The following is a 13,608-nucleotide window of genomic DNA, read 5'->3' on the forward strand; positions in this document are numbered from 1 at the left end:
TATTCACAATGACGGCCTACACTCTGTGAGAACGAACAATCACCAAAATAAAAACTAAGACAGTCTAAAATTCTTTCTCTCTCTGTCTCTCTGTCTCGGTCTCTCTCTCTCTCTCTCTCTGTCTCTGTCTCGGTCTCTCTCTCTCTGTCTCGGTCTCTCTCTCTCTCTCTGTCTCTGTCTCGGTCTCTCTCTCTCTCTCTCTCTGTCTCGGTCTCTCTCTCTCTCTCTCTCTCTCTCTCTGTCTCTGTCTCTCTGTCTCGGTCTTTCTCTCTCTGTCTCGGTCTCTCTCTCTCTGTCTCTCTGTCTCTCTCTCTCTCTCTCTCTCTCTCTCTCTCTCTCTCTCTCTCTCTCTCTCTCTGTCTCTCTCTCTGTCTCTGTCTCTGTCTCTGTCTCTGTCTCTGTCTCTGTCTCTGTCTCTGTCTCTGTCTCTCGGTCTCGGTCTCTGTCTCTCTGTCTCGGTCTCTCTGTTTCTGTCTCTGTCTCTCTGTTTCTGTCTCTGTCTCTCTGTCTCTGTCTCTGTCTCTGTCTCTCTCTCTCTCTCTCTCTCTCTCTCTCTCTCTCTCTCTCTCTCTCTCTCTCTCTCTCTCTCGGTCTCGGTCTCTCTCTCTCTGTCTCGGTCTCTCTGTCTCGGCCTCTCTCTCTCTGTCTCGGTCTCTCTCTCTCGCTCTCTCTCTCTCTCTCTCTCTCTGTCTGTCCTTCTCCCTCCCACACACACACATTCTGGAAAGTCCCCAGACTAGTACAGCTGAGTGGTGCTAACATAACACACTACAACACACTTCCTAACCTGATCAAGAGTGGTCTTATTTTTCTTCAGTACTTAGACACCCAGCATCTCATCCAGTCCGACCTACCTGTGGAGAGAGACCAGTACCGCCTATGGATCACACCAGTGGGCGTTGATTGACTACAACAAAAAATACAGTGGGGCAAAAAAAGTATTTAGTCAGCTACCAATTGTGCAAGTTCTCCCACTTAAAAAGATGAGAGAGGCCTGTAATTTTCATCATAGGTACACTTCAACTATGACAGACAAAATGAGAAAAAAAATCCAGAAAATCACTTTCACATTTTTAAATGAATTTATTTGCAAATTATGGTGGAAAATAAGTATTTGTTATTGTATATGTTATTGTCACATGGATAGGTGCAGTGAAATGTGTTGTTTTGCTGTGTCAGCCATAGTAGTACGGCGCCCCTGGAGCAAATTAGGGTTAAGTGCCTTGCTCAAGGGCACATCGACAGATTTTTCACCTTGTCAGCTCAGTCATTTGAACCAGCAACCTTTCAGTTATCGCTAGGCTACCTGTTAACCGTTAGGCTACCTGTTAACCGCTAGGCTACCTGTTAACCGCTAGGCTACCTGTTAACCGCTAGGCTACCTGTTAACCGCTAGGCTACCTGTTAACCGCTAGGCTACCTGTTAACCGCTAGGCTACCTGCCATGACAAAATGTGTAGAATTGCAGGAAACAAGCTTCAAAACTGTAAAATGTTATCTCCGCCCCATGGCAAAATGTGTAGAATTGCATTGCAAGAAACAAGCTTTAAAACTACCACTTTATCTCCGCCCCATGGCAAAATGTGTAGAATTGCAGGAAATAAGCTTTAAAACTGTACCACTTTATCTCTTACAGGAAATTAGCATTTATCAGCAACATTTTCTCTCTGCCGCCAAGAGGAGGGTGTCTAAAATGTTTGGTCAGAGACAGCGACACCCACTATGGGCCCTGGTCAAAGTAGTGCACTATGCAGGGAATAGAGTGCCATTTGTGATGCAAACTTGGATGGGTCTGATGAGAGGGATAATGCTCCGTCTACGTACTGTGAGCGTGAGTCAGCTAGCTGACCTGGAGCCCTTCACACCTATATCACTCAACAATATCCTTCTCTTTCTGTCTCTCTCTTCTCATCTCTGTCTTTCTCTCTTCCTCTATCTCTCTCTCTTGCCTTCCATTCTACCTTTTTTCTCTCTACCTCTTTCTTTTCCCTTTTAATCATTCACTATTTCTCTCCTCCCTCGTTCGACTGAACCTCCCCACTCTTTCTTTCTATCAATCACTCTCTCTCTCCTTCTCTCCTTCTCCTGCTGTTCTGCACAGGTTATTGTGGAGGTGCGCAATTTTTATTTTCCTCTGTCCCCTTCCCCCCACTCTCTCTGTCCTGCCGTGCATCATTATGGCATATTGCAGTTTGCCACTGTGAGCAGCCGAGCCCAGACAGCAGCTGAATAGCCCAGCCCAGAGAGACATGGTGCCAGAGGGGTCAGAGGTTAAGAAGAGATCCGAGCAGGCTTTGTTGGTGTATCTTATCGTTGATTTGAGATGTGCATATATGTAACTTTGAATGTTACTGGTTATGTGATACTGTAAAGTAGCTGCCTGGTGGTATGGTGTCTCATTCCAATGGTCAATGTGCATACGTTACATTCTGTCGACTCATACACCCCACACACCACCCCACACACCACCCCCAACTCACAGGATAACGCTCCATCTTCAGATCAAAGTGGTAGTAACCATGTTTCATATGTTTAGCCTCAGCAGCACTGTAGTAATTAACCATTGTAACTGTAATGTCAGCACTTTCCATTGCAACAGGGGCCTGTATTTAAATGGGCCGGTTTCCCATCAAATGGTTCTGTACGGCTCGCTCTCTCTCTCTCTACTCCCCATATCTCTCCTTCTCTCTTTCTCTCTCTCTCTCACTCTCTCTCTCTCCTTCTCTCTTTCTCTCTCTCTCTCTCGCTCTCTCTCATTCTCTCTCTCATTCTCTCTCTCGCTCTCTCATTCTCTCTCTCATTCTCTCTCTCTTTTCTCTCTCATTCTCTCTCTACTCCCCCTCTCTCCTCTCTCTCTCTCTCTCTCATTCTCTCTCTCTACTCCCATATCTCTCCTTCTCTCTCTCTCTCTCTCTCCTTCTCGCCTCTCTCATTCTCTCTCTCTACTCCCCCTATCTCTCCTTCTCTCTCTCTCTCTCTCTCTCTCTCTCTCTCTCTCTCTCTCTCTCTCTCTCTCTCCCTCTCTCTCTCTTTTGTCTCTCAATTTCTTTCTCTCTCACCTCCCCTTCTGTCTCTCCTTCCCTCTTTCCTCTCTCTCTTGCTCTCCTTCCCTCTCTTTCCTTTTCTCTCGCTCTCTTTCTCTCTCCTCTCTCTCTACTCCCCCTCTCTTTCCTTCCCTCTCTTTCCTGCCCTCTTTCCTTCTCTCTCCGTCTCGCTCTGTCTCGCCCTCTCTCTCTCTCATACTATCTTTCTCAATCTATTACTAAAAGATCTATGTATTCCCTAACTTCCTTCCCTCTGCCGTTGAATGTGTCTTGTGTGTTTTTGGGAAAGCTGAGCCTGGTCTTCCTTTGAAGATAAATCAGATGAATTACACACTGTGTTTGCGTCCCAAATGGCACCCTATTCCCTATATAGGCTAGTGCACTACTTTTGACCAGGGCCCATATGGCTCTGGTCCAAAGCAGTGCACTATATAGCAAATAGGGTGCCATATTGGACACAATGTGTGCCTCCTGCCAGTCCAGTCCCTGTAATGTCTGATGGTGGATGAGCTTGGCTTTGCAGAACCGAAAGCTCCGGTGAGAGAGGAGGAGGGGGAGGAGAGGAGGAGTGGGGGAGTGTGACTGATGTGTGTGAATTGGGTGAGAAGGAGATGTTAATGGAGGGTAATGGGGTTGGAGTTTTCGGATAATGACAGCAGACATTTATTCTCAGTGAAGGTGTTTTGGTCTGGGAGCAGAATGGGATGATGCTAGATTTTGTTAGCATCACTAGTGCTAGCATAACATCATCGTACTGGCTTGACAGGAAATGGAGTTAACATATATAATACTCTAACAATTGTGTTCTGGGACAGGTGTTAGTAATGTTCAGATAATGTTGATATCAATCATGTGTAAATATTCTACTTGAAACAGAAAAGGAGAGTCTCACACTAGGAGCTCAGATGTAATAATGTAATAACCGAATAACCAACGTTTCAACAGACAAGCTGTCTTCATCAGGGTATAATGACAAACACTGCGGGTCACTAGTTTATAAAGTGTCAAAGAACACACACAGGTGTCTGTAATCATGGCCGGTTGTGGCCTGATATCATTGGATATCATAAATATTCTACTTGCACAGGTATTCCATATTTTGATATTTTAGGAAATTAAACAAATATCTTGTCTTCAAACTTACTCTTTATGGATGTTTTCTCTTTCTTCCAGGTATCCCCTTAACACCAGAGCCTTTGGCCAACCAGAATGAAGACAAGAACATAGTGAAGGACCTTCTGACATCAGACGACTCAGCCATCTCAGACCTCTCCCCAGACACAGACCCCTCCACCAAAACAGACCCCTCCACCAAGACAGACCCCTCCACCAAGACAGACCCCTCCACCAAGACAGACCCCTCCACCAAGACAGATGCTAGACCTGGCACCCCTGGGTCTGGCACCAGCCCCCATCCCAAAAAAGGAGGTACATTATTCAACACGTGGCCTGTGCTCAGAACAGCTCTGAGACTGAGAGACACACTGTAACCAGGAAGATAAGGAAATAGCATGGGGTTAGACATCCAGTGTGAGGTGTAGAGTTTGGTAGCTGTTGAAGCTAGTTGTCATGTGAGGGGAGAACCAGTCAGTGATTCATGTCTGTGGACTGGTGAAAGGTTTCTCAGACTAATCTAATGGATCTCCAGCCATTACAGACCCAATCAGACAGATGGCAGTGGGTGAACTACAAATCTTAATTTGTTAGGGGAGTGGTGGACGGTATGGAGGGGGAGGGACGAGGGTGGTGTAGTGGGGCTTTGTGTTGGGACAGAACTTCCAGGCTTAGGGAGTTTTCCTGAACCTTCCCCAGCATGTCTCTCCAGACTCCAGCCTTGTCTCTCCAGACTCCAGCCTTGTCTCTCCAGACTCCAGCCTTGTCTCTCCAGACTCCAGTCTTGTCTCTCCAGACTCCAGTCTTGTCTCTCCAGACTCCAGCCTTGTCTCTCCAGACTCCAGTCTTGTCTCTCCAGACTCCAGCCTTGTCTCTCCAGACTCCAGCCTTGTCTCTCCAGACTCCAGTCTTGTCTCTCCAGACTCCAGTCTTGTCTCTCCAGACTCCAGTCTTGTCTCTCCAGACTCCAGTCTTGTCTCTCCAGACTCCAGTCTTGTCTCTCCAGACTCCAGTCTTGTCTCTCCAGACTCCAGTCTTGTCTCTCCAGACTCCAGCCTTGTCTCTCCAGGCTCCAGCCTTGTCTCTCCAGGCTCCAGCCTTGTCTCTCCAGGCTCCAGCCCTGTCTCTTCAGACTCCAGCCCTGTCTCTTCAGACTCCAGCCCTGTCTCTTCAGACTCCAGCCCTGTCTCTTCAGACTCCAGCCCTGTCTCTTCAGACTCCAGCCCTGTCTCTTCAGACTCCAGCCTTGTCTCTTCAGACTCCAGCCCTGTCTCTTCAGACTCCAGCCCTGTCTCTCCAGACTCCAGCCCTGTCTCTCCAGACTCCAGCCCTGTCTCTTCAGACTCCAGCCCTGTCTCTTCAGACTCCAGCCCTGTCTCTTCAGACTCCAGCCCTGGCTGTGCGACGCCAGCCCTGGCTGTGCGACGCCAGCCCTGGCTGTGAGACGCCAGCCCTGGCTGTGAGACGCCAGCCCTGGCTGTGAGACGCCAGCCCTGGCTGTGAGACTCCAGCCCTGGCTGTGAGACGCCAGAACAGCAATTCACCCTTTGATTGTGGTGGGAGGAAAGAGTTGTTGCTATAGTGACGGCCGGAGATCTTGCTGCAGGGCCATCTCAGGTTGGCGGAGAAAACGCGGCATACATATGACATAGCATGGGTCTCCAAAAAAGGAGACTTTGGTTAACCCAGGGCCCCGTTTCCAATGCAGACATCTTCTAGGCCTAGGCTGAAACAGGATCTGAAATGAATATAAAAATCCTTCATCTTATGTTTGCGTTTATCAAAGAGGATCAGGGAGAACGTTGATAATTGCTGCAGACAGGAAATTCAGAAGAATACATGGGCTGCATCCCAAATGGCACCGTATTCCCTATGTAGTGCACGACTTTTGGTCAACGGTAGGGCACTATATAGGGAATAGGGTGCCATTTGGTGCGCACACATGAACGAATGAGTTCCCTTCCGGTTCACACAACACTGTTCAACTATTGAGTGAATAACATTATAGCATCGCAGCAGGAGATGTAGCTTCCTGTCCTTCATCTTGAAAATACACTACCGTTCAAATGTTTGGGGTCACTGAGAAATGTCCATGTTTTTGAAAGAAAAGCAAAAATGTTGTCCATTAAAATAACATCAAATTGATCAGAAATACAGTGTAGACATTGTAAATGTTGTAAATGACTATTGTAGCTGGAAACGGCAGATTTTTTTTATGGAATATCTACATAGGTGTAAAGAGGCCAATTATCAGCAACAACCACTCCTGTGTTCCAATGGCACGTTGTGTTAGCTAATCATAGCTAGTTTATCATTTTAAAAGGCTAATTGATCATTAAAAAACATTTTGCAATTATGTTAGCTCAGCTGAAAACTGTTGTTCTGATTAAAGAAGCAATAAAACTGGCCTTCTTTAGACTAGTTGAGTATCTGGAGCATCAGCATTTGTGGGTTCGATTACAGGCTCAAAATGGCCAGAAACAAAGACATTTCTTCTGAAACTTGTCAGTCTATTCTTGTTCAGAGAAATTAAGGCTATTCTATGTGAGAAATTGCCAAGAAACTGAAGATCTCGTACAACGCTGTGTACTGCTCTCTTTACAGAACAGCACAAACTGGCACTAACCAGAATAGAAAGAGGAGTGGGAGGCCCCGGTGCACAACTGAGCAAGAGGACAAGTACATTAGTGTCTAGTTTGAGAAACAGACACCTCACAAGTCCTCAACTGGCAGCTTCATTAAGTAGTACCTGCAAAACATCAGTCTCAACGTCTAGAAGGCCAGCATCCCGGAGTCGCCTCTTCACTGTTGAAGTTGAGACTGGTGTTTTGCAGGTAGTATTTAATGAAGGGTTTTCTAATTAGCCTTTTAAAATGATAAACTTGGATTAGCTAACCATTGGTTACACAGGAGTGATGGTTGCTGATAATGGTCCTCTGTACGCCTATGTAGATATTCCATAAAAAATCTGCCATTGTCGCGACTTCTTCCGAAGTCGGTTCCTCTCCTTGTTCGGGCGGTGTTCGGCGGTCGACGTCACCGTTCTTCTAGCCATCGCCAATCCATTTTTCATGTTCCATTTGTTTTGTCTTGTTTTCACACACACCTGGTTTCAATTCCCTAATTACATGTTGTATATTTTCCCTCCGTTTCCCCCATGTCCTTGTTGGGAATTGTTTATTTTGTAAGTACTCGTGCTATGTGTTACTGGTGCGCTACGGGTTTTGTACCCATGTGTTTGTTGTTTTGTATGCCGTTGGTTTTATATATTAAACTGCTCCGGCGATTCACCAAGTTCTGCTCTCCTGCGTTTGACTTCCCTATCACCAGTTACGCACCCCTTACAGCCGTTTCCAGCTACAATAGTCATTTACAACATTTACAAAAATGTCTACACTGTATTTCTGATCAATTTTATCTTATTTTAATGGACAAAAAAAAATTCAACTGCGTGACTTCTCTCATACTAGTATACTCTACATGACAGGTGTGATCAGCTGTTAGGTAAAAATAAATGTATATCTGATGGATAGTTATTTTCTTCTCTGCCTAGATGGGTTGACGACAGCGCAACGACAGAAGCTGGCTAAGGAGCGGAGGGAGGAGAGGGCCAAATACATTGGTAAACCCTAAAGGAAAATAAGCTATAGAGAAATGTGTTTTCTGTTATCATGTGTGGCATGTTGGGCATGGAGGGCAAAGAGACTCAGCTAGTCATGTCTAGGGAAGCATCCAAAATGGCACCCTATCCCAGGGCCCTGGTCAAAAGTAGTGCACTGTGAAGGGAATAGGGTGCCATTTGGGTTCCTGACACAAGGCAGAGATATAGAAGGAATGGAATAAACCAATAGACACTGTAGCCTTCAATATGTTGTATTACACTACCCTGAACTGTCTACCCTGAACTGTCCGCCTGTCTTTAACCATTGGCCTTTCTTACATTGTATTACTCTGCCATGGGGGTTCTGCCATGGGGGTTCTGCCATGAGGGTTCTGCCAGGGGGGTTCTGCCATGGGGGTTCTGCCATGAGGGTTCTGCCATGAGGGTTCTGCCATGGGGGTTCTGCCATGGGGGTTCTGCCATGGGGGTTCTGCCATGAGGGTTCTGTCATGGGGGGTTCTGCCATGAGGGTTCTGCCATGATGGTTTTTCTTTCTAATGATTGATGGATATTGATTATTGCTGTTGTCTTCTCATTTTGCTGCTTCAGAACAGCAAACTCAGCTGCAAGGTAAGGCTACTCTATACGGCACTGTATAAGAGCAGCGTTGATAACATCAGTTATCAGCGACAGTCATGCTTTTCTCCACATCTCCATCTTGTGGTTGGGATGCAATGTATTTTTATTTTGGTCTGCTTCTGAACAGTCTTTTCCTTTCTCGTTCATGAATCAGTTTTGTTGCTTTCTGAATGTTGACCTGTTGTTGTCAACTGAAAACCTTACAACATCCTGTTTGTCTCTGAGAAGAAGAATGATCCGATAGTTCAGTTGTATGAGTCCCTTGTCGTGTTTTTTCATTTCCTGTCTTCATTGTGTAGAGATTTGCCTTGCACCCTATTTCTGCCTGTTCTTCATACATGTTTGCATGAAAACTTAGCATCATTTTGTTGGATCATTGTAATGTCGTTCCAGTATAGATTTATCTTGACTTTATATGTTTTCAGGGTCTATTTTTTCGTCAAGGTATTACGTGATCTTATTATCAACTCAGAGACACTTTAGTACACTAGAATTTCCCCACAGCCTCATTCCTCCGTAGCATTGGCTCAAGCCCCTTGTAATGTACACTAAACCCAAAGCCTGTGTAATTAATCCAATCCGAGGTATTCTGTGAGCTTGTTTTCAACTCTACATGCATTACATCCTATCCCTTAACAATGCCCCTCACCCCCCCCCTCTCCCTGTACGCTGAGGCCAAAGCTTCAGCAACCAACTGACCAATCAGAGGACGTCTCCCACTGAGCCGTCCCATAGTCCCCCTGGGGCGAGGCGTGAAAAATATGTAGTCATTACTGTGAACTGAACTCGCCGTGCCTCTCAGCCAGATTAGATGTAATTACTCATTTCATTAGATTCATTATAATCGCCATGCCAACGGAATCGTTTTAGAAGCCAACCAATGGAAGAAGCCTTTTCTGTACCTGATAATTCTCTATGGACCCTGGTCAACAGTAGTGCACTACATTTACATTTACATTTAAGTCATTTAGCAGACGCTCTTATCCAGAGCGACTTACAAATTGGACTAGATAGTGAATAGGGTGTCATTGGCCATAGGACTCGGGTCAAAAGTAGTGCACTAGATAGTGAATAGGGTGTCATTAGCCATAGGACTCTGGTAAAAAGTAGTGCACTAGATAGTGAATAGGGTGCCATTTGGAACAATTTCTCTGTCTGTCCAGATGTAAGATATGAATCTCATATGGACTACAGACTGTAAAGGATTAGATCTCACCTCATCAAGCGTTTATGGTTGGGTGTTCCACAGTACGTATACTGTACGTTTTATGGTTGTGTGTTCTACACCACGTATACTGTACGTTTTATGGTTGGGTGTTCTACAGTACGTATACTGTACGTTTTATGGTTGTGTGTTCTACACCACGTATAATGTATGTTTTATGGTTGGGTGTTCCACAGTACGTATACTGTATGTTTTATGGTTGGGTGTTCTACAGTACGTATACTGTACGTTTTATGGTTGGGTGTTCTACAGTACGTATATCGTACGTTTTATGGTTGGGTGTTCTACAGTACGTATACTGTACGTTTTATGGTTGGGTGTTCTACAGTACGTATACTGTACGTTTTATGGTTGGGTGTTCTACAGTACGTATACTGTACGTTTTATGGTTGGGTGTTCTACAGTACGTATACTGTGTGTTTTATGGTTGGGTGTTCTACAGTACGTATACTGTGTGTTTTATGGTTGGGTGTTCTACACCACGTATACTGTACGTTTTATGGTTGGGTGTTCTACAGTACGTATACTGTACGTTTTATGGTTGGGTGTTCTACAGTACGTATACTGTACGTTTTATGGTTGGGTGTTCTACAGTACGTATACTGTACGTTTTATGGTTGGGTGTTCTACAGTACGTATACTGTACGTTTTATGGTTGGGTGTTCTACAGTACGTATACTGTACTGATGATGACATGCTGAGAAAAACAGTTACACGTGATTATCATTCGTACTCGTCCCTTGAGAGAGAACATTAAACCCTGGGGATGTTATGTAAGGGCCGTTGTAGATGAAGCTGTAGTAATGCCATTACAATGTTAAAGTGCATGCACTCAATGTATTTAGATCATGTATTTCTGCCAATCAGATGTACTGAATAATGAATGTAATACGATTTTATTCCATGATGGAGAAATGGGAAAGTGTTGTGTTTGTGGATGGGGTGCCGACAGACTAGAGTATTCTACCTCTTAACGTAGAGAATTGCTAGGGAAGGACTGGTGAGCAGAATACAAAATCAGGACCTTGTCTTCTAACATCAAACACTCGTGTATTTCTTTCAATGTTTTAATATTTCAGAATGAGGATTGCATTCTTTATTAAAGACATCTCACATTAATTTCCCCCCCATTCAACACTGAGCTTCATCCAAAAAAAAAACTCTTCACACGTATCCTGCCCCTCACCATGCTATACTTTAACAACACATGTGTGTTGGAAGTAGGGTCCACATGCAGGGGACTGCAAAACAGGAAATGCCACTCTGAGATACAGTACACATGTGGCGTGTCTACCTCAGGGGAGGCCCAATGAGCTGAGAGGACACAGCTGGTGCACAGCATGTTGGGAGTTTAAACAAAGCAGAGTGATTGCGTTTTAATTGTGGCTGTCAGAAATGAGACGCAGACTGTGGAGTGAAACTCAGTATCTGCTAGAGGGCACTAATAAAAAGCGGTGGGACACTACAACTAACAATACCACTACTGCTACTACTATTACTACTACTACTACTACTATTACTACCACTACTACTAATAATAATAATAATACTACTGTCTACTACTAATAATAATAAAACTACTACTACTACTACTGATAATAATACTACTACTACTACTGTCTACTGCTACTACTACTAATACTGTTACTGCTACTACTACTACTACTACTACTAATAATACTACTACTACAAATAATAAAACTACTACTATTGTCTACTACTACTACTACTGATAATAATACTACTACTACTACTGTCTACTGCTACTACTACTAATACTGTTACTGCTACTACTACTACTACTAATAATAATAATACTACTACTACAAATAATAAAACTACTACTATTGTCTACTGCTACTACTACTAATACTAATACTACTACTACTACTAATAATAATAATAATACTGCTGCCACTAATACTAATACTCTACTAATAATACTACTGCTACTACTGCTACTGCTGGTGCTACTACTGCTACTATTACTACTAATACTATTACTGCTACTATTACTACTACTACTAGTACTACTACCACTGTTACTACTACTAATACTATTATTACTACTACTACTACTGCTACTGCTGCTGCTACTGTCTACTACTACTGTCTACTACTGCTACTGTCTACTACTACTGTCTACTACTGTCTACTACTACACTACTACTGTCTACTACTACTACTGCTACGGTCTACTACTAATACTACTACTGTCTACTACTACTACTACTGCTACAACTACACTACTACTGTCTACTACTACTACTACTATTGTCTACTACTATTGTCTACTACTATTGTCTACTACTACTGTCTACTACTACTGTCTACTACTACTGTCTACTATCTACTACTACTGTCTACTGCTACTGTCTACTGCTACTGTCTACTACTACTGTATACTACTGTCTACTACTACTGTCTACTACTACTACTGCTGTCTGCTACTGTCTACTACTACTGTCTACTGCTACTGTCTACTACTACTACTACTACTACTACTACTGTCTACTACTACTGTCTACTGCTACTGTCTACTACTACTACTACTGTCTACTACTACTGTCTACTGCTACTGTCTTCTACTACTATGTCTACTACTACTGCTACTACTACTACTGTCTACTACTACGTCTACTACTACTGTCTACTACTACTATGTCTACTACTACTACTACTGTCTACTACTACTATGTCTACTACTACTACTACTGTCTACTACTACGTCTACTTCTATGTCTACTACTACTACTACTGTCTACTACTACTGCTACTGTCTACTACTACTACTACTGTCTACTACTATGTCTACTACTACTACTACTGTCCTCTACTACTGCTACTGTCTACTACTACTACTACTGTCTACTACTACTGCTACTGTCTACTACTACTACTACTACTGTCTACTACTATGTCTACTACTACTCCTACTACTGTCCTCTACTACTGCTACTGTCTACTATTACTGCTACTGTCTACTACTACTACTACTGTCTACTACTACTACTACTACGGTCTACTACTATGTCTACTACTACTATTACTGCTGCTACTGTCTACTACTATGTCTACTACTGCTACTACTACTGCTGCTACTGTCTTCTACTATGTCTACTACTGCAACTACTACTGTCTACTACTGCTGCTACTACTGTCTACTACTGCTGCTACTACTGTCTAATACTGCTACTACTACTGTCTACTACTATTACTGCTACTGTCTACTACTGCTACTACTGCTACTGTCTACTACTGCTGCTGCTTCTGCTGCTGCTACTACTACTACTACTATTACTACTACTCTTATTACTACTAATAATACTACTGCTACTACCACTACTACTACTACTTTTGCTGCTGCTACCACTACTACTAGTACTACTACTACTGCTACTACCACTACTACTACTACTAATAATGCCGCTACCACTACTACTACTACTAATAATGCTACTAGTGTCTACTACTTGTACTACTACTGCTGCTACTGCTACTAATACTACTACTACTAGTACTACTTCTACTTCTACTACTTGTTGACTGTTATGAGACTAGAATATGATTGCAATTCGGCCTATGGGAGGGTGTAAACAACTATGTCTTCTTCCCATTCTATTCTTCTTGCTTTTCCAAACTGGTTCCTAGAAGCCATGAGACTTTTAACAGCCTTAAACAGTGAGATCACAAGGCCAGTATTCGTCTCAGTGAACAAACAACAACCCACTATGTAATGCTCAGTCATTTCGAGTTGTTTATTATGACCAGCTAGTGCAGAGAGATATGGAGGGCAGACAAAAACAAGTAGAGGGATTGAGAGAAAGAGATTATTAGTTGCTTCGACTAACCCTGAATTGTCCATTATTCCATTCATGACTTCTACACTTTCTTGACTAGCTAACTATCACATTCATTTGTTTTGTTTTGTTTTCTTGAGTTTCCTGATGTATACGCAATTCACCTTTTAGCTGCCATGTACAGTG

The 13,608-nt window shown here is 43.5% G+C and overlaps 1 protein-coding gene across 7 annotated transcripts in view; it reads left to right on the forward strand.

Annotated features, from left to right (window-relative positions):
- LOC129820247 (MAP7 domain-containing protein 1-like) overlaps window positions 1-13,608 on the forward strand; it is a 92,763-nt gene that overhangs the window by 29,226 nt on the left and 49,929 nt on the right. For 5 of the 7 annotated variants that reach the window (XM_055877280.1, XM_055877281.1, XM_055877282.1 and 2 more), the window contains exons 2-4: window positions 4,218-4,472; window positions 7,711-7,779; window positions 8,368-8,388. In XM_055877280.1, the coding sequence (XP_055733255.1) occupies window positions 4,218-4,472; window positions 7,711-7,779; window positions 8,368-8,388 (345 nt within the window). The remainder of the gene's footprint in view (window positions 1-4,217; window positions 4,473-7,710; window positions 7,780-8,367; window positions 8,389-13,608) is intronic. The other 2 variants (XM_055877284.1, XM_055877286.1) reach the window with 1 other exon arrangement.

The sequence above is a fragment of the Salvelinus fontinalis genome, chromosome 22 (assembly GCF_029448725.1).
Source record: "Salvelinus fontinalis isolate EN_2023a chromosome 22, ASM2944872v1, whole genome shotgun sequence".
NCBI lineage: Eukaryota > Metazoa > Chordata > Actinopteri > Salmoniformes > Salmonidae > Salvelinus > Salvelinus fontinalis.